The sequence below is a fragment of the Hemicordylus capensis genome, chromosome 16 (genome assembly GCF_027244095.1).
Source record: "Hemicordylus capensis ecotype Gifberg chromosome 16, rHemCap1.1.pri, whole genome shotgun sequence".
NCBI classification, from domain to species: Eukaryota; Metazoa; Chordata; class Lepidosauria; order Squamata; family Cordylidae; genus Hemicordylus; species Hemicordylus capensis.
The window spans coordinates 11,093,222-11,119,007 of record NC_069672.1 but is presented as its reverse complement, the minus strand read 5'-3'; the positions used below and the strand labels follow the sequence as shown (position 1 = coordinate 11,119,007).

The 25,786-nt window shown below is 48.2% G+C and overlaps 1 protein-coding gene across 6 annotated transcripts in view; it reads right to left on the bottom strand.

Moving 5' to 3' along the window:
- Positions 1-4,884: 4,884 nt before the first annotated feature.
- The window catches only part of CFAP74 (cilia and flagella associated protein 74), a 73,394-nt gene continuing 52,492 nt past the window's right edge, over positions 4,885-25,786 (bottom strand). For 5 of the 6 annotated variants that reach the window (XM_053281249.1, XM_053281248.1, XM_053281246.1 and 2 more), the window contains 15 exons: positions 25,348-25,481; positions 23,263-23,539; positions 21,871-22,005; positions 19,844-19,989; positions 18,263-18,394; positions 17,599-17,708; positions 15,761-15,816; positions 14,469-14,588; positions 12,463-12,618; positions 11,373-11,499; positions 10,059-10,213; positions 8,468-8,603; positions 8,071-8,198; positions 7,773-7,907; positions 4,885-6,676 (listed from right to left, as the gene is read on the bottom strand). In XM_053281249.1, coding sequence (XP_053137224.1) covers positions 6,527-6,676; positions 7,773-7,907; positions 8,071-8,198; positions 8,468-8,603; positions 10,059-10,213; positions 11,373-11,499; positions 12,463-12,618; positions 14,469-14,588; positions 15,761-15,816; positions 17,599-17,708; positions 18,263-18,394; positions 19,844-19,989; positions 21,871-22,005; positions 23,263-23,539; positions 25,348-25,481 — 2,097 coding nt within the window. In that variant the 3' untranslated portion in view covers positions 4,885-6,526. Of the gene's footprint in view, positions 6,677-7,054; positions 7,165-7,772; positions 7,908-8,070; positions 8,199-8,467; positions 8,604-10,058; positions 10,214-11,372; positions 11,500-12,462; positions 12,619-14,468; positions 14,589-15,760; positions 15,817-17,598; positions 17,709-18,262; positions 18,395-19,843; positions 19,990-21,870; positions 22,006-23,262; positions 23,540-25,347; positions 25,482-25,786 lie in introns of all 6 variants that reach the window. The other variant, XM_053281251.1, reaches the window with a different exon arrangement.

Below are 25,786 nucleotides of genomic sequence, written 5' to 3'. Positions count from 1 at the left end.
AGTGACTTATATTATATTAATTCTTTAATTTTTTTTACCTGTAGCCCCTTCAGGGGGCTTCCTAAAGGCCATGGGGGGTCTTCAAATGTTCCCCCTTCCCCCTGATGGCCTCTAGGACCTCACAGGGACCATTTGAGCATGTGCGGTGGCCATTTTAAAAAATAATTTAAAAATAAATAAAAATATGGCAGCTGAAAACAAAATGGCCACCACGCATGCTCAAATGGCCTCTGTGAGGCCTGGTATGGCCTAGGGCCTCACAGAGGCCATTTGAGCATGTGCGGTGGCCATTTTGTTTTCGGCAGGCTTTTTTTAAAAAAAATTAATTTTAAGAAATGGCGCCCCCTTCAAGTGGTGCCCGGGGCATGTGCCCTGCCTGCCCCACCCTAGATACACGCCTGGGAATAGACGAAAGGGAGATAAAACAGCTGCTTGAGGGAAATAAAAGAGTGTCTTTTTGTGCTTCATATACTTTTGACCACAACTTTTCTCCCCTTTCATATATTTCCATGAGGCTGAGACTTTTCTGCTCTTTGCTCCAGTGAGTAAACGGAAAAAAAAGATAACTATCAGCAACCTGCTGAATAGGAGCTATTCTTTCCTTTCCTGTGTAGCAGGAGATGGGCGGGATTAGCACTGATGTTTGAGAACCACTCTGGGCTGTGAACTAACTTGACCCCCCTGATTATGCCTGCAGCAGGAAGTCTGGATCCAGCCAATCAGGCGCTTTATCCAACATGCACTTTCAACCCATCTGCGTCCCACAGTCATCCGTCCGAGATGTTCCGAGTTGATTTCTTGCCTAAAAGGCAGACAATTAGCTGCTTCACAGATTGCATTTGAACATGCATATTGTTGCAAGTTTGGCCATCTTGACCACTGTCAGTGGTCCATTGCTATGCCTATCCCTGCTTTGACAACATCTGGGATCTGTTTCCAAAAGAGCACAAAATATTAGGCTTCTTTATGTACACATAACCTGCAGGGGAAAGGGAGGTACTGGCTGACTTGGGGTATCCCACAGAAGAAGTGTCCGTTTCACAAAAATCTGAAGAAAAGAAAGTTAAAGGGGTCAAACCCCCTCCAAACAGATCAACAGGGGATTTGGTGCAGGGTGTTATCAATATGCTGATTTTATTTTTATTCAACAAATTTCTATAATTTGGGCAGTTTACAACAAACACGCAAAACAAAATTTAAACCTTAAAACAATTTAGAACTTAAAACAAAGTTAAAAATATTAAAGCAGTAAATCTAATTAAAAGCCTGGGTGAACAGATGTGTCTTGGGTGACCTTTTAAAATGTTGTCAGAGATGGGGAAAGAAACATTTTAAGAGAACTACACTGGCTGCCGATAAGTTTCCGGGCGAAATACAAAATGCTGGTCATTCCCTATAAAGCACTAAATGGCCTGTGTCCAAAGGATTTAAGAGAACACCTTCTTCCTCATCAACCCCACCGCCTATTAAGATCATCTCAGGTGGTCCGGTTGCAATTGCCACTGTCTTGATTGGTGGCGACTCGAACCCGGGCCTTTTCTAGAGTTGCCATGGGACTCTTGAACACACTTCCTAATGAAATCAGAGTTTCCCATTCTCTGAATGTTTTTAAGAAGGCCCTGAAAACAGACTTGTTTAGCCAGGCTTTTAGTTTTAACACTTCAGGTTTTAGAGTTTTTATTTGAATTTTTATATGGTTTTAATGGTGTCAGTGATTTAATGGTTTTTAGATTGTGAACTGCTCACGGACATTTTTGTATAGGGCGGTATAGAAATGTAAGAAATAAAATAAATAAATAAAACTCAATGTAACTCAACGGAGTGGAATGTTCACAGACTAAGAGGACACTTAACAGACAATCAGGTGGGCAGAGTTAATGGAACTCAGCGGTGAGAAAGGGAGGAGGGCTTGAACAAAAGGAGTGGGGCATTTCTGAATTTGAAGAATACTCCTCAAATATTCTGAATTTGGAGAAAAAAATAATTAAAAGAAAAGAAAAGAATACTCCATTAAGATAGTCACAACTTTTTCTGCTTCTGGAGGGGAAAGGTGCCTAAAACTTTCACCGTTCTCACGTATAGGTTCAAGTCACTCACACACACACACACACACCATACTGCAACACTTTTTTGTGGGCCCAGACACCCATGCCTAAAAGAAATTAAGTATTCAAATCAGGATGCAGTACATGAATGTCTTCTCTGCTGGTTGATTTCACCTCACATGCAACAAACCTCCCAGAATCCCTGTTCTGGCTCTGAAATTTGTGTCGGAGTTAAACAAGCAAAGATACCATCAAGATACGGAAAGCAACAAAGAGGCTGATACAGCCAGGATGACCTCTCATCCTGAACAGGTCAAGCCTTGCAGGATTTTTTCCATTGTGACCTGAAGATAGGAAGACGGCCAAAGGCTGAATATAAACAGAGACACTCACACTCTGCCGGACTGGTGGCTTCAAGCCCCTTGGATACTTGCTGACGTCAGAAAACACAGGTTTTCCTGCACCTGGCTAAATGATTATATGCAGAGCAGATGAGATTGGGATTAGCTGCCTAGGACCAATTTCTCTCCCCCCCCCCACCCTGTGCAGCATCATCAAATAAATGCCAGACACAATTAAGACAGACACAAAAGTGCCTTCAACTTTACAATCTAAAGGCACAGGAGAAAACACGCAGAGAGGGTGAGGGGGAGAAAATTTTGCATCATTTGGGAGAGGGTGAATTGAAAGAATAATGTTATTGGCCAAGTGTGTCTGGGGATGAGGGGAGTTGTAGTTCAACAGCAGCTTGGGAGCTTTGAGCCAAAGGACAGGAAAACACCACAAATCATTAAGGGTATGTGTACATACATACATGGTATTTTGAGGATACCATGGACAGCCAGGAAAACAAACCAATCGATCAGAGAACAAATCAATCCAGAATTTTCACTCGAGGCTCAAATGACCAGGTTCCAACTATCATACTTTGGACACATTGTGCGAAGACCCAGCTCCCTTGAGAAGTCCATAATGCTGGGGAAAGTGGAAGGCAAGAGAAGAAGAGGACGACCAGCAGCAAGGTGGATGGACTCAATGACGTCAGCAATGAATGCACCACTGAGAGGCCTTCAAGGCCAAGTGGAAGACAGATCATCCTGGAGAGAATCTATTGATGTGGTTACTAGGAGTCAACACCAACTTGACGGCACTTAATCAATCAATCAATGTATACATTGCTTTTTAGTAAGAGAGTTCTCAAAGATGGTTCTACTTTTACGTCACTTGCATTGGGATTACAACTCCTATCATCCTCGGCCTTCAGCCATTGTGGCTGAAGGGAATTGTAGTCCAAAACCCAAGATCAATTCATCCCGGTCCACCTTGATGCTGACAGATGTCACATCGGCCTGTCTTCGCATCACAAAAGCATTTCGGGTCAAGACGGATGGAGCGTTCTAACCCATTGTTTGCTTCCATTTGCATGCAGAGACCACAGGCAGATCAAGCTCGGAGGGCATAATTATAGTCTTTCACAGCACCACCTGAAAAAACGTGCAATTACCACCCGGGAACAGCCCTCATTGGCCTCATGACAGGGATGAAATGTTCTGCCAGGGAACCAACCAAGGAAGATAAATAGTGATTATCTGCCCTTCGCTGTGATGGACATCTGCTAGCAAAGTGCCTGGAATAACTTTATCAGGGGATAAAGGATATCAGGGGAGCTTCAGAGAAAAAAGAAGGCAACTAGCAGCTGGAGATGTGCCACCTTGAGTGGGAACTTTTATCGCCCAAGGTCCAAATGTTGCCTAGTCCAGTGGATCTCCAGCCAGATGGTGTCGGACCAGTTCTGGTCACCATAGTTCAAGGAGGACATTCTAGAACTGGAATAGGTTGCAGAAGATGGCCGCTGTCGATCAGGGGGCCTGGAGGACCTTCCTTATGAGGATAGGCTATGGCTTCAGGGGCATCTGAGTTTAGGAAAAATGTGACTGTGAGTAGAGATGAAGGAGGGTGATAAAATCATGCAGGGTGTGGAGAGAGAGAGAGAGAGGTTCATCTTCCTCTCTCACAACACTAGAGCCAGGGGTCAACATCCAGGAAATTGCCAGGAAATTGAGGACTGACAAGAGGAAGTTGTCTTCACATAGCACCTAATTCATCTGTGGAACTCTCTGCCATGGGATGTGGCGATGGCCACCAGCTTGGATGACTTCAAAGTAGGGGTTAGACAGATTCACACGGGACAGGTCTCTCAATGGCCACTAATCTGGTTGACTAGAGACCCCCTCCAGGCTCAGGAGCAGGAGGATGCCGAATAACAGTTGTAGGGGAGCAGTGGCAAGAGAGGGAGTGTGCCTTCATCTCCTGGTTGTGGGCTTCCCAGAGCATCTGGTGGGCCCCCATGGGAAACAGGATGCTGGGCTAAACAGGCCTTGGACCTGATCCAAAAAGGCTCTTCTTCTGTTCTTACCTCCCATTATCCCATTATTATAATGGGAGCTGTAGGTGGGATGATGGGAGCCGTAGTCCAACAACCTCCGGGGATCCCAATTTGAGAACCCCTGGCCTAGTGAGATACTCAAGACTGTGTGCACTCAGGATCCAGCGCCCTCTTCAGGCAGAGAAGGGAACAGAACGTGGCTGTAATGAACCCCTTCAGCAGGCAACCCAAGGATGCATGGGTGACCAGGCCTGGTCTAAACACTAGCAGCCTGCACAGCATTATCCCCTCTCCGAAGGCAGAAGGAACAAAGTCCATCTGATTCCCTGCTTTTCAGACTTAAAAAAAAACACCAATACATTTCAGGTTGCTTTAACAGGGTAACCCAAACACCCTATTTCACACTTTCCCCATCATGATCTCAAATGAATAATCAAAGTGTACTATTAGGAGTTTGGAACACTGACCTGTTTTTTATTATTCTTACTACAATTGCACATTTAGGTTCATAACCATTTGGCTGTGCTCCATGGGGTCTAATCCTGCACCGCGCCACAACTCTTTTGCCAAATGCAGACCCCACCCCAACAAAAGCCCCGCCCAGCCCAGCATCTTCAAGAGTTAGAAGACTATTGGGGAAGCAACGATCCTGGATAATCCTGAGGCTGAGGGCAAAACCTCACACAGTCTCGGAGATCTGTGATCTAATTTCTCAGTTTATATATATATATATGCTATAAAGGAACAGGGTGCCCCCCCCCAATTTTAATGGGGAGAGCAGCACTGGTGGAGCAGAGGCTATGTTATGTTGACCATGAGTGAGAGCCCACAAGGAATGAAGAGGTCCATCGGAAAGTCAACACAGCAGTCACTGCTGGAGTTTCAGCACCTTGGATAGCTCCGAGTAGAGACTGTGCTCCACAGAAGCCTGATAGTTAACAGAATCTGGGCTCTGTCCCCTTCCTAGGAATGGAGAGCCTTAAAAAGGGAAAGTCCTCAAACCTGGAGCCTAACACTCTGCCATCAATTCCCCCTTGATGCGATGCCTGCGGTGGTGAACAGTGGGGAACTCAAGGCCCGTGCTGTGGAAAGGGACAGGCCTTTGAAAAAACTCAGGCTCAACAGATGCTGCTGTCGAGGATCCCAGTTCAGGGGTCCAAGGCTCTAGGGCAGGGGTTGGCCACCTTGGCTCTCCGGCTGTGCTGAACTACAACTCCCATCATCCCCCGCTACAATGTACTGTAGCTGGAGGTGACGGGAGGTGTAGCCCAGCAACAGCTGAAGAGCCAAGGTGGCCACACGTGCTCTCGGGGCTCTCGGCTGTCAGGTCCAGTGTTAAGGATTCAGGTTCAGCATTTCCGCAGCTGGTGCTGAATCCTCCTCTGACAGAAGCTGCAAATACAGGAAGGATACTGCTCATTCCCCTCCCCCTCCCCCTCCCCCATGCAGGCTAAGAGGCCAGAAGGTTCTCAGACTCGGGTCCCCAGATGTCATTGGACTGTAGTGACAGGGGATGATGGGAGGTGTAGTCCAACCACATCTGGAGGGACCCAAGTTTGAAAACTCCCGCAATAGGAGGTTTAGGGAGGGAGGGCAGATTAGATACAGAAAATGTCATGGCAGGGGTGGGGGAGGGTTAACTCCCTCTCCTGCCATGCCACGGCTCTGGTCAGAACTGTAGTCTGCAATGGCTACTTCAAACTCAACAGAAAAAAGAACCAGGAATTCTGACCACAGAGCTCCTATGTCACATGTGGGTTGGCCATAGAGCCATAGGAGTTTAGATGCTCCGGGGCCTCCTTCTCGGAAAACCAAGTTGAGGCTAAGCTGGAAAACTTAAGCCACCTACTCATAGGCAACCCTACTAGTTTCCAGAGAGCCAGTATGGAAAGGAGGTCTCCCCTTCACATCCAGAAACTTTGCCCTGTGCCACCCACAGATTTCACTTGGTTTCCAACTATGAAGAAATCCATGCCTATTTTGCCTGGGTTTGTGTCTGTAGGTAAAACATCTGAGGTCCCTTGCTTCAGTTCTGGGTGTCCTGAGGGACTCTTGGGGGTGATGGAATCTCCTGAGGGGTGTTGCTCCATCTGGCTTACAAAGAGGACGCTTGGGGGCTTTGCTTTTGGGTAGCTCCGTTCTCACTCTCACAGGTCACAATCCTGCCCATGAAGTAGATGTTGTACACTTCCTTGATGTCTCCTTTCACCAGTAGGGTGGCTGACCCCGTCACAGGCTGGTTGGGCTGCAGAGAGACGGCAGAGGAAAGCATGAGAAACAAGGCCAGAACTCTCCCCCAACAGACCCCTTTTGAGTTTCGACGGCAGGTAAGAAGGAGACAAGGGAGGCAGAAACAGACTCATCACCTTCCTTGCTACTAGGGACGGCCTTTCCATGAGGCAAGGGGAGGCAGTGGCCTCAGGCGGCAGTAGATTGGGATGGCAAGATGCCCCACGCCACTACCATCAAGCAGCAATTCCAGCCCAAACGTAAGAGCATATATATATATATATGCTCTCATAAAGAGTCAGACCGTTGGTCTTTTGGAGAGCCGCTGCCAGTCAGTGTAGACAATACTGAACTAGCGGGGCCAAGGGTCTGACTCAGTTTGCCAGCTTCTTACGTTCATCTGGAGCATCCAGAGCTCAGGGGTGGAGCATCTGCTCTGCTTGCAGGAGGTCCCTGGTTCTGTCCCTGGCAGCATCTCCAGGAAGGGATGGGAAAGACTCCTGCCTGGAACCCAAGAGACCAATGGTCTGACTCGGTAAAAGGCAGCTATGACCGACCTTCTGCCTGTCCCCCTGCTAGGAGAGAGGGCATGCCTTCTGCTCTTGCCTGTGGGCTCCCCAGGGGCATCTGGTGGGCCACTGTGTGAAGCAGGATGCTGGACTAGATGGGCTTCCTTGGGTCTGATCCAACAGTTCTGCGGATGCACACTCTCAAGCAGTGTGCAAGACCCAGTTTTGTTTTTACTTAATTGAACCCAAGATGTTCAGCCTGAAATCCATGTGCTCTACCCATTGGGCTGTGGCCCCATCTTCTTTCCAGAATACTAACCTGGAGAGCCCCCCACCCACACACACCCAGTTGAAATAACCTAGTGCTCGGGGGAAAGCAGAATTCATCTTCCTTGGAGGCCTTCGGGAGAGCCTTAGGCCCATCTTCTTAGCTTTTAATGAGATTTAGTTTTAATTTTAATGAGTTTTAATCTGGTTTAAATGCTGTTTAAAAATTTAAATCGCCTCTAATGCGTTTTTGATTTTAAGGGAAACCGCCCGGAGCCACAATCAACCAAGCCAAACAGTACCAAGAAAGGAGCTACTTTGAAGCTTGCAACCTACATCGGAGCCAGCGGGGGGCACCCAAGAGACGTTGATGGTTTTCGTTTGTCCCCGCTCGACAGCGCCTTTCACTAGGTCTATGGTGAATCCTTTCAGCTGCAGGAGCTGGAGGCCTTCCCAGCTGAATTCGACATTCTGCAAAAAAAACCGGGGAAAGTTTCCAATAACTCGGTCAGTTACCGCTGCTGCCACCAGAACCCTGTTGGCCCCAAAGTACATCGGAATCCACTCTGCTCAGGGCCCCCGGGAATGCTGAAGATGCAGGCCAGTGGCAAACGCCACACTGGGGCCGCCGTACCTTCTTCGATGCACAGAAGCTGCCTCGTATCCCTCCGACTCGCAGCTCCCTTACAGCGGGGATCACGAAGGTCTCCGACTGGATGCTTTCCAGGCTGAGGAGGATGGATTTTGTGGCCCTGTCGCTTTCTGCAGGAGATGCACATTTGATTAGCAGAGGGCTGGACAAAAACGTGTTGTGTTCTCTTTCAAGATCATTGGTCCAGCCAGTAATGTCAGCACCTACACAGGACGGGGACTTTTCAGTGGCAGCCCCCTTATTTCCAATTTCTACTCCTGCAAAGCCGGGGTGGGTGTGCTGTTAGCATTTTGATGTGCTCTAAAGACTAAAAACTCCATTTCTAACCAGAATACCAAGCCACAGATTCAGGCAGTACTACCGCCAAGTAGAGCATTACCTGCTGTGGCCATATCTTCAGCCACCGACGCCGTGGTGGTCAACGACTCGATGGGCACATCCAACGGGTCACCGCCTTCCACAAACATGATGTGGCTCCTGGCCATTGCTTTTAGCTGGATCACCCGGATGACTTCCTAAAGTTGGGAAGGAGAGCTGGTCTTGTGGTAGCAAGCATGAATGGCCCCCTTTGCTAAGCAAGGTCCACTCTGGTTTGCATTTGGATGGGGGATGACATGCGTGAGCACTGTAGGAGATTCTCCTTAGGGGATGGGGCTGCTCTGGGAAGGGCATCTGAATGCTTGCATGCAGAAGGTTCCAAGTTCCCTCCCTGGCAGCATCTCCAAGAGAGGGCTGAGAGAGACTCCTGTCTCTGCAACCTTGGAGAAGCCGCTGCCAGTCTGGGTAGACAATACTGAGCTAGATGGACCAAGGGTCTGACTCAGTATATGGCAGCTCCCTGTGTTCCTATGTTTATTTTTCAGTGCAATTTCATGCTCAGGACCACTTGATCACCAGTGCCCCAGGTAGCTTAGGCAAGAATACAGTCCCGACAGGCAAAACCATACTCAGCACCACACCAGGCCCGCCAAGTTCAGTTGGTGGAGAGTTCTTGGAAATCCAAGAAGAGAGTTCTTGGAAATCCAGCCAAAATGGTCGAGGATGCAGTTACGGTTCTGAAAATCAAGGACTTTCTCTCTCTCGACTGTTCCAGGTGTGTTATGCCCTTGGGCCTGACAGGCACTAGATGGCGCTATCTGTTAAATCTTGATGCTCAAGGTTCACTCAAGAAGGCAGGGAAAGGAGGGAAAGATCCCTCTACAACCTCACTCCCACCAACAGCTTCTTCTGTACGAATTACACCACTTGTACCACTCGGGTTTACAAGACCCTTTCTGGGCTCAGCTTTGGTTGGGGGAGCACAGTTTGATAAAAGTATGCATGGTGTAGAGAGAGAGAGAGAGAACGAGAGAAGTTTTCCTCCCTCTCTCACAACACAGTTCTGTTGTAAACTGCCCAGAGATGTAAGTTTTGGGCGGTATAAAAATGTTTTAATAAAACAAACAAACAAACAAACAAACAAACACCAGCACCAGGGACCATCCCACGAAGGTGATGGCCAGGAAATTTGGGACCAACAAAAGGAAAGACTTTTTCACACAGTGCCTCATTAACCTATGGAACTCTCTGCCACGGGATGTGGTGACGGCCACTGGCTTGGATGGCTTTAAGCAGACAAATTTGCGGAGAACAGGTCTATCAGTGGCTACTAACCCTTTGGCTATGGCACAAGTGGGGAGACACTAAGCCCTGAACTCTGTGGTCCGAGGCTGGACTGGCCCCACCCACACTGCTTTTGGACAGATCTGAAGGGAGAGAGAAAGAGGGCACTGCACAGGCATCTTGGGAGGGAGTTCTGAGTATAAGAGGATGCAATTTGTCCAAGCTCGCCTGCCCGGAGCACTCATCCAGCCTATTCCCGTCCTCCCAGTACGCCAATCCGACCCACGCCTGCCCAGAGCTCTGATACGGCCCACTCCCTCCCATCTGGAGCTCCGATTCGATGCGGCGGGCTCCCCAGCAAGCCTCACCTTGCCAAAGAGGACAATCTGGAGGCAGTCTGTATAATACAGGCTCTCGTGATCAGGGCTGAAGGTGACGGTGATCTCCTGACTCTTCCCCGGACCAATGGTGCCTTCTACGGGGGAGACGCTGAACACACTTGAGCCGCTGTAGTTCTGTGTACCTGGGAAAGGAATCCAACAGCAGGCGGGGTCAGGGACAGCGGAAGGAAGGCCATGTCTCCTTAGCTGACACTTTAATCTCTTCCGGATACAGAAACAGAGCTGCAAAGTCCTCCGGCAAGGCAGGGAAATCTGGATATTAAACATATTAGAGCCACCTCTGCCCAGCGTGCAAGAGGGATAAATCGAAACGGAAAACAGAAAGGCTGACGACATAATCCAAAGCATGAGTAGTTATCCAGAATTCAGCTCCAATGATTTCAATAGGTCTTACTTCTAGGTGAACGAAGGAATCTAGTCACCATGAAATGTTTTCATGCCGATGGGCAGGATAGAAAATTTTAACACAGATAAACAAATAAGGAAAGATGTATGAATGGAGGTGGATACGAGTCTGGGATAATAGTGGATACGATACGGGTGGACACGAGACTGGGATAATGAGACCTTAGACCGGTTTAGTCCACCATCCTGTTCCTCACAATGGCCCACCAGATGCCTCTGGGAAGCCTACAGGTAAGAGATGAGGGCATGCTCTCCTGACGTTGCTCCCCTGTGGGTGGTATTAAGAGACATCCTGCCTCTGAACCTGGAAATAGCCTATAGCCATCAAGACTAGTAGCCATGGATAGGCCTGTCTTCCATTAATTTGTCTAAGCCCCTTTAAAGCCCTCCAAACTAGCGGCCATCATCACATTCAGTGGCAGAGAATTCCATGGATTAATTATGTATTTTGTGAAAATGTACGTCCTTTGGTCGCTCCTGAATTCCCTGGAAATCCAATTCACGGGATGCCCCCTGGTTCTAGTGTACCCTACAACTGCTCCAATCTCCTCATCCGTCACCGTGGACCCAAATAAAAATGTAATTACAAGTTGCCAGCCTGCGACTTGTGATTCAATTTATAGGCATCAGTTCTGGAATGTATTCGTGTCGTTCAGCCTTAGTCTAAACCTCGTTGCTTCTGGATCAACCCAAGTAGACTTCAAGAAGATCCATCACTGTTCTCCTCACCACCATTAAATTAATGTTCAAAACAGTGGCTGACGTCAGGACAATTACGCCAACTGTCCACTGAAATGGCCTAAGCTCTCCTTTTAATTTCTGGGGGACCACTCGGAGTAATTCCCTTCTTGTCAGGCAATAAGAATCGTGACTTACCAACCACGTCTGTTTTCCCTTGAGATTCAAGGAAAAGAGGAAGCTTCTGCTGGTCTTTGTGTCTGCGTGCCGAGAGGGACTCCAGGACCATGGAGAACTTCAGCGGTATAGCGGAGGTGTTCTCAATCTGCAAGAGACCAGTGGCCCAACTTCGGTCAACACCACCCTCCTACAAACGGGCTGTGTTAATCAGTTAATGCCAACTTTTTCTGCGGTTCTATTTCCATTTCGCAACACATGAGCCTGCTTATTGAAACAAGCCATCGCAGAAGAATTACAGAGATGGGCCACCTTGTGGTGAGATTTCCCTCCAAGCAACAATCATACAAACTCGTTCTCATTTCCCCCAGAAGTTTGGCCTCCTAAAAGCTCTAGAAACTGAATGTGGACAAAAGTAGCACATTTCTTTCCAGGTGATTTATGCTTTTCAGAAGCTTACGGAACACTTAATTTTTCCAAACATAAATTATACCTGGGTGGGCCCTACTGTGTGAAAAATTGAACAGAGGGTTAGTTCTCCCTCCCCCAGTCCCTACCCACCTGGGGAAGCCTGATCATAACTGATCAGGCTATTTATGTTTGAAAAAAATCATGCTGTGGGAGTATCATCTGCTTTGGTTCTGAAAAAGATCATTATAGGAACATTGGAAACTGCCTTTTGCTGTGTCCAGTTCAGGATTGTCAACACTGACTGGCAGCAGCTCTCCAAGGTTTTAGGCAGAAGTCTCTCCTAACCCTAGCTGGAGATGCTACCAGGATTGAATCTAGGGCAGGGTTTCTCAACGTGTGGGTCCCCAGATGTAATTGGACTTCAACTCTCATAATTCCCAACCAAAGACCACTGGGGCTGGGGATTATGGGAGTTGAAGTCCAATTACATCTGGGGACCCACACGTTGAGAAACCCTGATCTAGGGCCTTCTGAGCCCTTCTACTGAGCCATGGCCCCATCCCTTATCTTACAGCATTCACATGTAGTCTCCCATCCTAAAGAAGACCAAGTCACACCCTGCTTAGCAAAATAGACAGCACCAGACCAGCTCTCCTCCCCACCCATCCAACCAACTCCCTTTGTCCACAATGTGATTTACCTTGAAGGTGGCAGAGGTCATTTCCTTGGCAACCACATATCCCATGTTGAACACGTCTCCCTCTACCGAGCAGCTGATTGAAACAGGCACCCCTTGGCCGATCAAGATGAGGGCCAGGATTGTTTTCTCGCTCCGGATTTCCAAGATTTCAAAGTACTATGGGGAAAACTTGACATTGGTCAATATGCATGTGCGGAAGGGATGTATTCACTCATTTTAGATGTGTACACCTTGGTTTTTACCAGAATGTCCTAAGAGGTCCAAATCATTCTTTACTATATTTCCTGCATGCTGCAGCTGACGCTCTCCCATGATTCTATGCCCAATGTCCAGATTTTGGGTACGAAAGTCAGGAGGAGGATGGATGGAGAATCTTGGGAACTGGATCTGGACAGGTTCAGATGTCACACCTGGGAGGGGGGAGTGTGTGGACTCCACGACTCTGGTCCCCCTCGTACCGACTTGGTAGGCACCTACAGAAGGTTGTGTGAATGCGGCTATAGTCTTGTATATAACTTGTCTCATTGATTTCAGTAGTGCTTAGTCCTGTCTGATTCGTGACTGGCTCATGGACACTGAGGGAGACATACAGATAAACTCTTTCCCCTCATAGTCTGCACCATGTACAATTTGGACCTTAAAAATAAAACAAGTATGGATTCACAACAAAATGTTGCAGTATAGCCTCAATGTGCATGTGTTACCTCAGCTTGTCCCTCAGCATGGAAAAGGTTTTGGCCATCTTTCCTCCTCGGAAGGGGTTGCGAGCGACAGTCTTGAGGGAATATTCTTCAAGCTGAAATGTTTCCTGCTCTTTTTTGTTGAAGCCCAATTTGTCCCCGAGTTACATTAGCCCCACCCACCTGCTTGTCTGTTAACTGCCCTTTGAGTCCACAAACATTCCGCCCCATTGAGTGACACTGGGGCAGTTCTGAGGGGTCGGAGCCCCTCTGTTCCATCCCCCCTCCCAAAGCATCTGTGGGTTATGCTGCCGGTACCTCTCTCTCACCCACAGGTATTCTGGTTATGCATCCATAAGAATTATAACATTTCCTGCTCTTTTGGAAATAGATGGGGTAAGAAAGGAAACCACCCTGGATTCCTTGGAGGAAGGGCGAAACAGAAATGGAATAAGTCTAAATGCTGCTGCCAATCTTTAGTTAATAATAGCTTGGAAATTGATCTCCGTACATTCATAACAATCTTCTCAATGCAAGACTAGTTTTATGGCCCCAGATGTTCTTCTCTGAAACACGAATTTTGCTGTCCTTCTTTCCCCCTGCATTCATCCACCTGCCCCCTGCACCCAAGCCTCCCCCACTTCTTCACTACTTTGGGGGTAGCAGGAGAACGGAGCGATGCCTCTCACCTTCACCCCTGCTCTGGTCCCTGCCATGCTGGGATGGCTGCATGCTAGACTCAAAGGGAAGTGTAGTTTCCCCAAGGCGACTCCCCCATCTCAGTAGCCCCTGAAAAAACTATAATTCCCAGCACTTCTTGCATTACACATGCAGCCACAGAAGCGTGACGGGCATCAGAGAGGGGAATGAGGAGAGAGCCGGCCCTCTATTGCCCTGCCAGTGACAGAGGAGAAAGGCAAGAGCGGTGTCAAGGGGCAGAAGCAGGTAGGTGGGAGAGGGTTGTTAGACTTCCATAGGGGGCTAGACTTCCATAGAGGGATTAGACCAGGGCTGCTCAACTTTGGCCCTCCTGCAGATATCGGCCTACAACTCCCATAATCCCTGGCTATTGGCCACTGTGGCTGGGGATTATGGGAGTTGTAGTCCAAAAATAGCTGGGGGGCCCTAAATTGAGCAGGCCTGGATCAGACCCTGCTGCATTCCCAGTGACATCAGTGCTGTCGAGACAGAGACTTGGACTTTGAGTGGGGTAGGGGGGATACTATTTTCCGAACTGGAGGGAATTATTCCTCCCCGCGCAAAACCTGGCTAGAGGGAAGGATCTTCCATCATTGAAGAAAACCAGCCCCTTGTTCAGAGACTCACCCGTTCGCACTCATCCGGACAGAACGAAATGACAAGGACTCGGGATTCTCCTTCGCCGAGTGTTTTAATGGGATTTACCAACAGGAAGGGTCCATAGGGATTCAGGAGGGAATAACTCAGCTGAGAAAATGCTGACGTAAGGACAACCGGAGTTAACTGGTAGCCAAAGCAACAGTTCCCAAAAGAGAGCGAGCGTGCGCCATGGCAGTCTGTTACCTAGAGACCACTGCACCTTGCAGAAGCTAACAAGGAAGAGGGCATAACGCGTGCCTCCTCTTGGGCATTTCAGTCCGCAGATCGGTTGGCCCCTGGGAACTGTAGTTCTGCAAGGGGTTCTCCGCCAAGTCTGGAAGCCCTTATCAAACTATAGTTCCCAGGATTCTCTGGGGGAAGCCACGGCAACCTCATCAACAGAAATTTAATCCCATTCAGACATGACATTGTACTGTGTACAGAAATCTATGTGGCTGGCAGTGGTCTTTCCCTGGGAACTGTAGTTTGGCAAGGGGCTGGGGAGAAGAACATCAGAACAGCCCTGCTGGATCGGGCCAGATCAGGCCTAGTCCAGCATCCTTTTTCACACAGCGGCCCACCAGAGGCCTCTGAGAAGCCCACAGGCAAGAGGTGAAGGCATGCCTTCTTTCCTGCAGCTGCTCACTCACCTGCAATTGGTATTTAGAGGCACTTTGTCTCTGAGGCTGGATTTGGCCTATAGCCACAAGACTAATAGCCACCGATAGCCCTGTCCTCTGTGAATTTGCCTAAGCCCCTTTGAAAGCCATCTAAGCTAGTGGTCATCACCACATCCCATGGCCGAGAATGCCCATAGATCAATTATGCACTCTGTGAAAAAGTCCTTCCTTTTGTTGGTCCAAAGTTTCCTGGCCTTCACAGTTTCAGGGGATGAAACTGACAAGTCTGGGAATTCTGATCAAACAATAGTTTCCAGGATGTTCTGGGGGAAGCCACGACAATCAAATCAACAGAAATTTAGCCCTATGCAGACATGGCATTGTATTGTGTCCATATAGGAGCAGAAGAGATTTTGATTTCTCATGCTTGAAATGCGCCAGGCAATTTGGAATAGACAATGTATTAATTTATTGCCACCTTTGGGACTCCCCCCCCGCCCTCCCCACACTTTTGACTTGTAGGTCTCCATCCCTTTTTTGTCCTCTGTTTGAGTGAAATCCTGTTTATGTAAGCATGAAGATGTCTCCTAGGGTGCAGCAATTCCTTTGGAGAGAAGGGAAGAGAGGGAAAAAGTGAGGGAACGATTCCGTAAAGGATACAGTCAGTTCTTCCTGGAAGATGTTCTGTATCTGGACTTCTTTCTTAATTCGGTGCCCTGGTAGAAGGAAGAGTGTCACGTTTCCAAAGGATATGTATCCCTACAACAGATGTTCTGCTCTGTTGACTTGACAAATAGTTGACTGTGGCAAGAAGAAGCCGTGGGCGGGTTTAGATCCAATCTGGTCCATCCAGCAATGTATGGTTCCAGGGGCGGGGAAAATGAAGGGAGCATTGCCCAAAATTTACTTATTTATTTGAAACATTTAATATAGCGCCTACTCCAAAGACTCTGGGCGGTGTACAAAAACGTGTAGATAAGGCATCATTAAGGACTGCATTGTAAATTAAAAACTAGAGTAGGTAACAGAAAGCAAATAAAGTGAACTAGGGGGCAAAAGCCTGGCGAAAAAGAAAAGTCTTCAAGAGAGATTTGAAGATCAGTACGGAAGGGGCTAAACGAATCTGGAGGGGAAGAGAGTTCCGAAGAAGTGGGGCAGCAACCGAAAAGGCCCTTTCGCGGGTCCTAGAACCCCGAACCACTCGGAAGTCAGGGACCGACAAAAGGGCCATCTGAGATGATCTAACAGGACGGGATGTAACTAGACGGGAGAGGTGGTTCTGTAGGTAAACAGGCACCAAGCCCCGCACGGCTTTGAAGGTAAGAACCAGGACTTTACATTGAATTTGGAAGCGAATGGGTAACCAGTGCAGTGACTGCAGAATAGTCCACAGAATCCACAGATTCACAGAATAGTCCACAGAATGTCCACAGAACCACCGCTGCCTGATTCTGGCTTGTCAATCCGTGGGGTCAATTTCATACGTGCCTCTTCTCTCTGGTGCACAGCGAGGGCACCAGGGTCCCAAACACATACAGCCCTCACCGGGAGATGTCCCAGCTCCAGGGCCTGAGGATGCCGCCGCCGCCCAGCTTTAGCAAGCTGCTAAAATTGCCTTCCCCAAACAGGCATAATTCCCCAAAGCCCATCTGGAGCCGTAGGCTGACTGTTTGTGGCACAGCCAGAAGCAGCCCAACTGCTACTGAACAATCCCCAATCAAGGAACGAGAAACAGCGGAGGCTTTATACAGGGTGTCAAGATGTCGAGTTAGCTCCGAGTAACCAAGGGTGACTGCTATTTGCAAAGGGGTGGAGGGGTGGGTGGAGATCTCACTGGCGCCTATCCTATGAATAGCCACTCGGAGGGCACAGTTCATCGGGGAAAGGGCTAACTTCCCACTCCCTGCACACTGTGGTCCCAGTCAGAATGGGTCCTATCCTGCAACCACTTTCAGCCCAGTTTCAAGCATGCCTCTTATTGATGCAATTTAGCCACCTGGCCCTTAGAAAATTGGAAGGGGGGGGAGGAATGGGTTGCTTGCCGGTAACCAAGAATCTTTTGAGTGGTCCTCGTGCATGCGCACTAATGGGATTGAGCCTGCGCAGAGGAGAGTCTGCACAAGTGCAATCCCATTAGCATGAATGCACAGAGGACCACAATGAAGATATACAGGTTGCTCACCTAGAACCAAAGACTTTCAAGAGATTGTCGTGTATTCTCCGGAGATCTGGGAGGTCCTCGTGCATTCGCACTAAGGCGATTATGCCTGCGCGGATGATCATCTGCACATGTGCAGTGTCATCAGTGTGAATGCACAGAGGACCACAACCAAGTGAATCAGGTTCACACTAAGGGAATTGTGTGTGCGCAGAAAATGACTGTGCATGCGCAGTCCCATGAGTGCAAATGCATAGAGAACCACAACAGATGGACATTACGACTGATAAGGAACCCAAGCCAGCCCCAAGGCTGCTAAAGCTTGCTAAAGTTGCCGTACCTACTGCGACATCTCCGAAGTGGAAAGTGGTTTTCCCGTTGTTCGAAGTCACCATGATAGAGGGAGGCACGGCAGGGCAATGAAGCTCCAGGTACAGAGTGTTGTAAGGACTGCAGAGGTACAAGCAAAACAAAACCCAGAACATAACCGTTAAAATCCAGTGTCCATTAAGAAAGTTACCTTTGCAAGCTTTTAAAATTGGACCTCAGCTAGAGATTCGGGAGGTGCGAGCCAGCTCGATTCGAATTGTCCCCTTTGCTATGTAGGGTCTACACTGCTTTGCATTTGGTTGGTTGACTACACAGAACTGTAAGATATTCCCCTAAGGGGATAGAGCCATACCTCAGTGGAAGAGCATCTGCTTTGCAGGCAGATGAAGGCCCCAGGTTGAATCCCTGGCAGCATCTCCAGGTAGGGCTGAGAGAGACTCCTGCCTGAAACCTTGGAGAGTTGCTGCCAGTCAGTGTTGACAACACTGAACTAGATGGACCAAGGGTCTGACTCAGTATAAGGCAGCTCCCTATATATTTATTTTATTTTATTTTTTACATTTATATCCCCTAATGCCCGCCAAAGACACACACACACACACACACACACACACACACACACACACACACACACCCTCTCAAGCTAGGAGAACCCAATTCCATATACACAGCACCTGTAATGTAGATCTTCTGCTCCTCTCTTATTGATATTGCCACTGGCAACAAGGCACGGTATCACGTATTTCTCAAATTTTTCAGTGAAGGTCCGAATCAGAGATAAACGTGCCGTGATATACTCTTCAGAACTAGGAAGGCAAAGGAACGTCATCTTAGGAAGTACAAGCTAACAGGCTCAAGAACATTTGATGTTCAAGATTATCTTTACAGTATTTAGATGATACGATAATTGATAGAGCAGACGATCTTTGCAACGCTAATCTCTGTGCTTATCCTTCTTTGCCGTTTAGCGATCGTTCATCTCAAAGAGGATCCAAGTGGGAATTCTTTGTGGATCGCTAAATGGATGGTGTACAATGTATTTGCTTTTCTAGTCATCAAAACGGCATGGAATTTAAACGTGTCAATATATAATGCCATGCCGAGACGAACCATTTCGAAACGCCAGTGATAGATTTTCTATTTGAAGATGCATCTCAGAGATTTTCATATCACATCTTTTTATAGTTTCGTAATATAGTCCATGAGCCAGCTGGGGTAGTTGGTACCGTCTGCGGGAGACTAACACTCATGGTGATTATTGAAATGGTCTGCTCCCCTAGAGGCGCAAAAGAGGTGATCGCATTGTAAGACCCTCACCTTCCAGTGTGTTCTCGTGCTTCAACTACCCTGACCATCGGGCCTAAAGCAGCCACATTTGTGATGGTGTTTAAAAAGCTTTTAAATGTTTTAAACAACAAAAAAGTGAGTATGAAATTTTATCAATGTCGTCAGAGGAATGAAAATGAAAATGGGCAGGGATGTCCTCCCAAGATTACTCCATGGAAAGAGGACAGCCATTTCTTCATTGTTATCTGAACCCTGACCCTAACCCTTTGCTGTGTGCAAAAATGTCTATAATTTTACCCTAATCATTTGGGGGTAGGGGTAAAGAGGGGGGTGATCACACAAAGTAAGCTGTAAGTGCAACCATGCTATCCCTTCTTTTCCATCTCTAGGAGGGCTAACGTCAAAAATCGCTATGAGCACTCGTCCCCTGAGATGGTAAAGGTAAAGTGTGCCGTTGAGTTGATGTCGACTCATGGCAACCACGGAGCCCTGTGGTTTTTCTTTGGGAGAATACAGAAGGGGTTTACCATTGCCATCTCCTGCGCAGTATGAGATGATGCCTTTCAGCATCTTCCTATATTGCTGCTGCCCAATATAGGTGTTTCCCATAGTCTGGGGGACATACCAGCGTGGATTTGAACTGGCAGTCTCTGGCTTGCTAGTCAAGTAATTTCCCCGGCACCACTGACCAAAATTTGTGGGTCTGGCTCACGGACTAACAGGACTCTCTAGATTCCCACAGAGCTGACATTAGATCGATTGTTTCAAACCTGTCCACAGGCAGTCCCACAGGGAGAGTGCTGAAGTAAACTGGATTGGAACTAAGACATGGATCTCTGAGGTCAGGTTGGTCTTCCTTAGGAAAGGCTGAAGAGACACTATTGAAGAGCTGCTCTTAATCATGGAGGTTCGTCAACCATGAAACGCATCATGGATCGATGGACCAGGGGGTGCTCTCTCATACTTACTCTGGCTGTATGTCCTCTGCGTTGGGCGGCTCATACTGCTTGAAGGAATGTCTACTGCTTTTGTCCTTGGATACTTGACCAAGGAAAGATCCACTCCCCTGTTTCTTCCACTCTTTCCGTCCAGTTATGACCTCCTCCTTCTTTTTCTGATGTGGAAAGGAAAGCCAGAACTGTCAAACCTTCTCGCCAAATGGTTAGAGGGACTGGCTTAGAGGTGCTTCTTGGCAGGGGGCATCTTGTTGATGGAAAGAGACCTGGTCTATGGGAGGAGAACTGGTCCTTTGCTAGCAAGCATGAATGGTCCCCTTTGCTAAGCAGGGTCTACCCTGGATTGCATTTGGATGGGATACCACATATAAGAGCACTGGAAGATATTCCCCTTAGGGGATGGAGCTGCTCTGGGAAGAGCACCTGCCTACTTGCAGGTAGAAGGTTCCGAGTTCCCTCCCTGGCAGCATCTCCAAGATAGGGCTGAGAGAGACTCCTGCCTGCAACCTGGGAGAAGCCGCTGCCAGTCTGGGTAGACAATACTGAGCTAGACGGACCAAGCGTCTGACTCAGTATATGGCAGCTTCTATGTTAGGACATGCACACCTGCAGCTGTTATTCTCCAGATGCAGTGCTGTTGCAGGGCATGATGGGTTAAAGAAAATGGAAAGATGCTACAGAATACTAATGTTCAAATGAGAATATTTCAAAAGAAATATAGAACAGCTTTGTACAACTGCTGGAAAAAGTTAGTGGGAAGGCAGCAGTATTTCCCGGTACACTTCTTATTTAAAGTATTTATACCCTACCCCTCTATTACACTACTGCTCAGGGTGGCTCACAACATAGATACAACAATTTAAAAAAATTACTCAAGTTAAAAGACCAAGATATAACCACATTTAAAAGTTAAAAATTCAAATTAAAAGTTCTGGGTAAAACACTAACAACTAAGAACTAAAAAATCTACCATATATAAGAAGCGGATAAAATGTTAAAAAGCCTATATAAAAAGATGCGGCTTTGTTTAAAAAAAAAAAAAAAACCACTGAGAGAGTGAGCATGGCAAAGCTCTTCCAGGAGTGCATTGCAAAGCTAAGGAGCCACAACCGAAGAGGCCCCGTCTCTAGACCCCGCCAACTGGACCTCCGTTAGTGGCAGGGCTGTGAGCAGGGCCTGAGACTCTGAATCGAGTCCCCTGGGATATTCATATGGGCGAATGCAGCCCGACAGCTACCCTGGCCTGAAGCCGTGTTGGGCTTTAAAGGTCAAGACCAGCACCTTGAATCTATCCTGGAAGGAGACTGGTAACCAATGAAGCTGCCGCAGGATGGGTGTGACACTCATGAAGCGACTTGCGCCCACGGGCATCCTTGCAGCAGCATTCTGGACCAGCTGAAGCTTCCGAACAGTCTTCAAGGGCAGCCCCATGTAGAGTGTGTTGCAGTAGTCCAATCTGATTCGTCGGATCCCATAAATGTTGGGTGGAGAATGTAGGTTCCCCTCTGCCACATAGCACTTCAAATGTTGGTTATCAATGTTAGGGTGGAGCAGAACAGACAATCCCCACCCGACATTTCTAGTTCAGATGACAAGGCAAAGGGCAGAAGAACCAGCAAGAGCTGGGAGATCGCCAGGAACTGCCACTTCCCTCCTACGTACTTCCTGGTGGTTGTGTGAAGTTGGGCATATAAAAATACCTAAGCAAAGGAGAAAGTGAAAGTAAACCCAAAGTAACAATGGAATGGGAAACAAAACCCATTAAAATGAAAAAGAAACAAGTTTCCCCCCCTTTGCACACCCCTTCCATCTTCTCTGGGGCTCCTTCATTTGCCATCTCAGCCAACCGGTGCATGTTTCTAGACCTCATGAAGGCACGGTGCTTTGGGAGAAGCTCCCCACACACTCATTTCCCTGGATGTTTGAAATTCTGAAATCTGGCTTGCCTCCATGTGGTATCAACGAGGGTGGGTGGGGTGGGGTGGATCAGATATTTGTCTCAAGGACAGGGGGTGGTTACAGATCACTCTCCCACTTACCTGCTGTTCCGCTTCCCGGATCTTTTTTTCCATCAGCATTTTGGCTTCCGCAGCCTGGCACAGCAGGTGAACTGCCTCCAGTCTGATCACCTGATCGCACAGCACCGGACGGAAGGATACCTCGACCCTGCATTTCTGGGCATTGGAAGGGAAAGAATGCAAGAGAGAGATCGTGAACTTGGGGAAAGAGAGAGAAAGAGAGAGAGAGAGAGAGAGAAAGAGAAAGAGAATGCAAAATCCATTGTGAAAGGGCAGACCTATTCTCTTACTAGTCAGCTGAAAGAGCTGGAAATGTTATGATCCTCATGGACTCAGTGCTGTAAGATATTCCCCTTAGAGGATGGGATAGAACACCTGTTTTGCATGCCGAAGGTCCCAAATTCACTCCCTGGCAGCATCTCCAGGTAGGACTGGGAAAGGTTCCTGCCTGAAACCTTGAAGAGCTGCTGCCAGTCAGTGTAGGCAGTACTGAGCTAGATGGACTAATGGTCTGACTCAGTAGGCAGCATCCGTAGCTCCGTGGTAGAGCACCTGTTTTGCATGCAGAAGGTCCCAGGTTCACTCCCTGGCAGCATCTCCAGGTAGGACTGGGAAAGGTTCCTGCCTGAAACCTTGGAGCAGCTGCTGCCAGTCAGTGTGGACAATCCTGAGCTAGATGGACCAGTGGTCTGACTCAGTATAAGGTCTCTAAGAGTGGGACAGAACATAAAAATAAATAATAAGTGCCATTTTTAGAAAGTGACTTGAAGCTACATGTGAACCTAAAATCGAATTTGCATTGGGGAGTGGCCTTGAGCAAGATGTTTTAGTTTAGAAAAAAAGACGACTGCGGGGAGACATGAGAGAGGTCTATAAAATCATACGTGGAGTGGAGAAAGTGGACAGAGAGGAATTCTTCTCCCTCTCACATAACACTAGAACCAGGGGGTCATCCCAGGAAACTGATTTTGCCAAGAAATCTAGGACCAACGAATGGAAGTACCTTTTCACACAATGCATAATCAGCTTGTGGAATTCTCTGCCACAAGATGTGGTGACAGCCAACAACCTGGATGGCTTGAAGAGGGGTTTGGATAACTTCATGGAGAAGAGGCTTATTAATGGCTACTAGTCGGAGGGCTATAGGCCACCTCCAGCCTCAGAGGTGGATGCCTCTGAATACCAGTTGCAGGGGAGTAACAGCAGGAGAGAGGGCATGCCTTCAGCTCTTGCCTGTGGGCTTCCCAGAAGCATCTGATGGGCCACTGTGTGATACAGGATGCTGGACTAGATGGGCCTCCTTGGGCCTGATCCAGCAGGGCTGTGCTTACGTACAAGGTGAACTGCTCCCGTAAGGTTGGCGGTTACCCAAGGATTTTGCCCTCTGCATTAAGAGCCGTGAGAGAATTTCACCTTCCCCGGCAGAACAGTTCCGACACACGGCAAGATAGTTATGGGAGAATCTTCCGGCACGAGGAACTGGAAGGAAGTGGGCCCCACAGGGGCGAGCTCCCCCTTGCCAATCCTTGGGACGACGTGAGTGAACTGGTTGAGGCTGACGTGCGAGTTGATCACGAAGACGGTGGCTGTCGACACGCCAAAGAGTGCGGTGGCGGAAAACTGAACCAGGGAGTGCGAGAGCTCAAGCGGAGGGTGGACTCCAACTGCTTTGCACGACAGCTTGAATTGTCTAAAAATGGAACGGAGCAGACACGGTCACAGCAGACACACAACCCGGTGCCAGGATCTAAATCAGTTCGACGATGAGCCTGCGATCCGGCCACACGCTTCCCCCGGGCAACGAGATAACCCTGTTGCCCATTCGGGGTCGTGCGGCACTTTTAAGGTCCAGGATGATAAGACGACAAACCAAGATGGAATCCAGATGGAATCCCAGGAGCCAGGCCCACAAACTTTGGCGATCAGTACCATCTCGGGGGACGGATGCTCAGAGTGGTTTTTGGCAATGCCTACCCTGCCGAGATGGAAGTTAGATTATAGCACTGCAGCTTTTTCTGTGTTGTTGCCCCTTTCCGCCCTCCAAATTAGGGTGAAATTCCAGTCATTTCTGCACGGAGGGAAAGGTTAGGGTAAGCATGAACAAATGGTTGCACTCTCTCCTGCTCAACTTAGCCCCTCCCCCAGCTGCTCTTGGACTACAACTCCCATAATCCCCAGCCACAATGGCCAATAGCCAGGGATTATGGGAATAGTAGGCCAACATCTTCAGAGGGCCAAAGTGGAGCAGCCACTAAAGATCATGGAGTGATCTTTACAGGACATTCCTGCTCATTTTCATTTCCATTCCTCTGGCAACACTGAAAATTTGATAGTAGTTTTTGTGTTTTCAAAACGTTGAAGAGCTTGCGAACACCATTGTGAATTTGGCGGCTGCAGGCCTTATGGCCAGGACAATCAAAACTTTGGAAGAAAAGGAAAATTGAAGGTCTTGCCATGCTCTCTCCTGTTTTTCATCTCTAGGGGTGTACAGTAGACCCTGCTAACCGAGTAAAGAGGCACCTTTAAAAGCGGCGATTCTCTTCTATTTAACGGGGGAGAGCAACTGGCCCTATCCGTCCCCAGCACAGCACCCATCAAGTGGTGGTTGCTGGTGTCTGTCTCTCTCTTTTAGATTGTGAGCCCTTTGGGGACAGGGAGCCATTTTATTTATATCTATGAAAATCGCTTTCGGAACTTTGGTTGAAAAGCGGTATATAAATATCCTTCGTATTTGTAGGCTCTCTCAAAAACCACAAGGAGCAAAATTGGCAGGCATGTCCTCTCCCATGGAGAGAGTGCAAGTTGTTCACTGTTACTCGAATGGGGCCCTAACCCTTTGCTCTATACAAAAACGACTGCAATTTTACCCTAACCCTTTGAGGGGTGAGAATAAAGAAGGGGTGATAACGCACAGAAAGTTGTGAAGTGCAACAATACTATTTTCCATCTCTGGGGGGAGATATTGCCAAAAGTCACTATGAGCATTGGTCCCCTGAGATGGTACCAGTGGTCAACATTTGGGGGGAAATCTGATTCATGGAAGGCCTCAGTTAAGTCCTGGACCTTGATGGCACATTGGAGGCTCTCCAAGGTCCTGAAATTGTGGCCTGCCTTGCCCTTCGCCCTCCAAACACCCTGTCAAATGCTGTGGGTTCCTGTTCATGAATGGGCCAGATGGTGGTGGTGGTGGTGGTGGGGAGCTCTGGCTGGGCCTAGGTTTCCCCTTTGCAAGCATGCAGAACTGGTCGAACCAGGCCGAGCCGGTTCGAGCTCGAATCGGTCAAACTGGGCCGGTTCAATTCGAACCGGTTCTGCACATCCCTACCAGGCACAGGTGCATGCAGAAGACAAGCAGAAAAGAAGGAGAGGGTGAACCACCACTTAATATCCCCCCGCCCCCCGTTCAGTTGCTTTGCATCTCAGGGGCTAATGTAGGATTGAGAACTGAATCTAGTTCCGGACTCATCAAAATCCACATATTTGAAACTTTTCACATACCGATTTATCTCGGTCTTGCAGGTCAGATGGAAGCTGTACTCTTTAGCTTTGTTGGCCTTGAAGATTATGTCAAGCTCCAGTCTCTCGAGGGGGAGGAGCACTCCAAAGCCATCATTGGGCTGAATTTCTACAACCTAAAGATGGGGGGAAGAAAAACAAATGCTTTAAAGGAATATACCAAGGGAGAAGTGCGCCACCTGATCTGACGTGCTCTCTCAGGAACCACAAGTCTCAGAGTCCCTTATTTCTTGCAAGCATTTCCTCTGCACAGGCAGAAGGAAGCCAACAGGGTGTGTCAGCCGACTGGGAGGGAAAAGCCCCATAGCAAGCAGGGGCATCAAGATCCTACAGATAATGGGAGAGAGCCAGTGCTACTGATGTGCGTTACAGGCTCCAGAATGTAAGTAAGTGAATGAATTAAGCCTACAGTCTCCAGGGG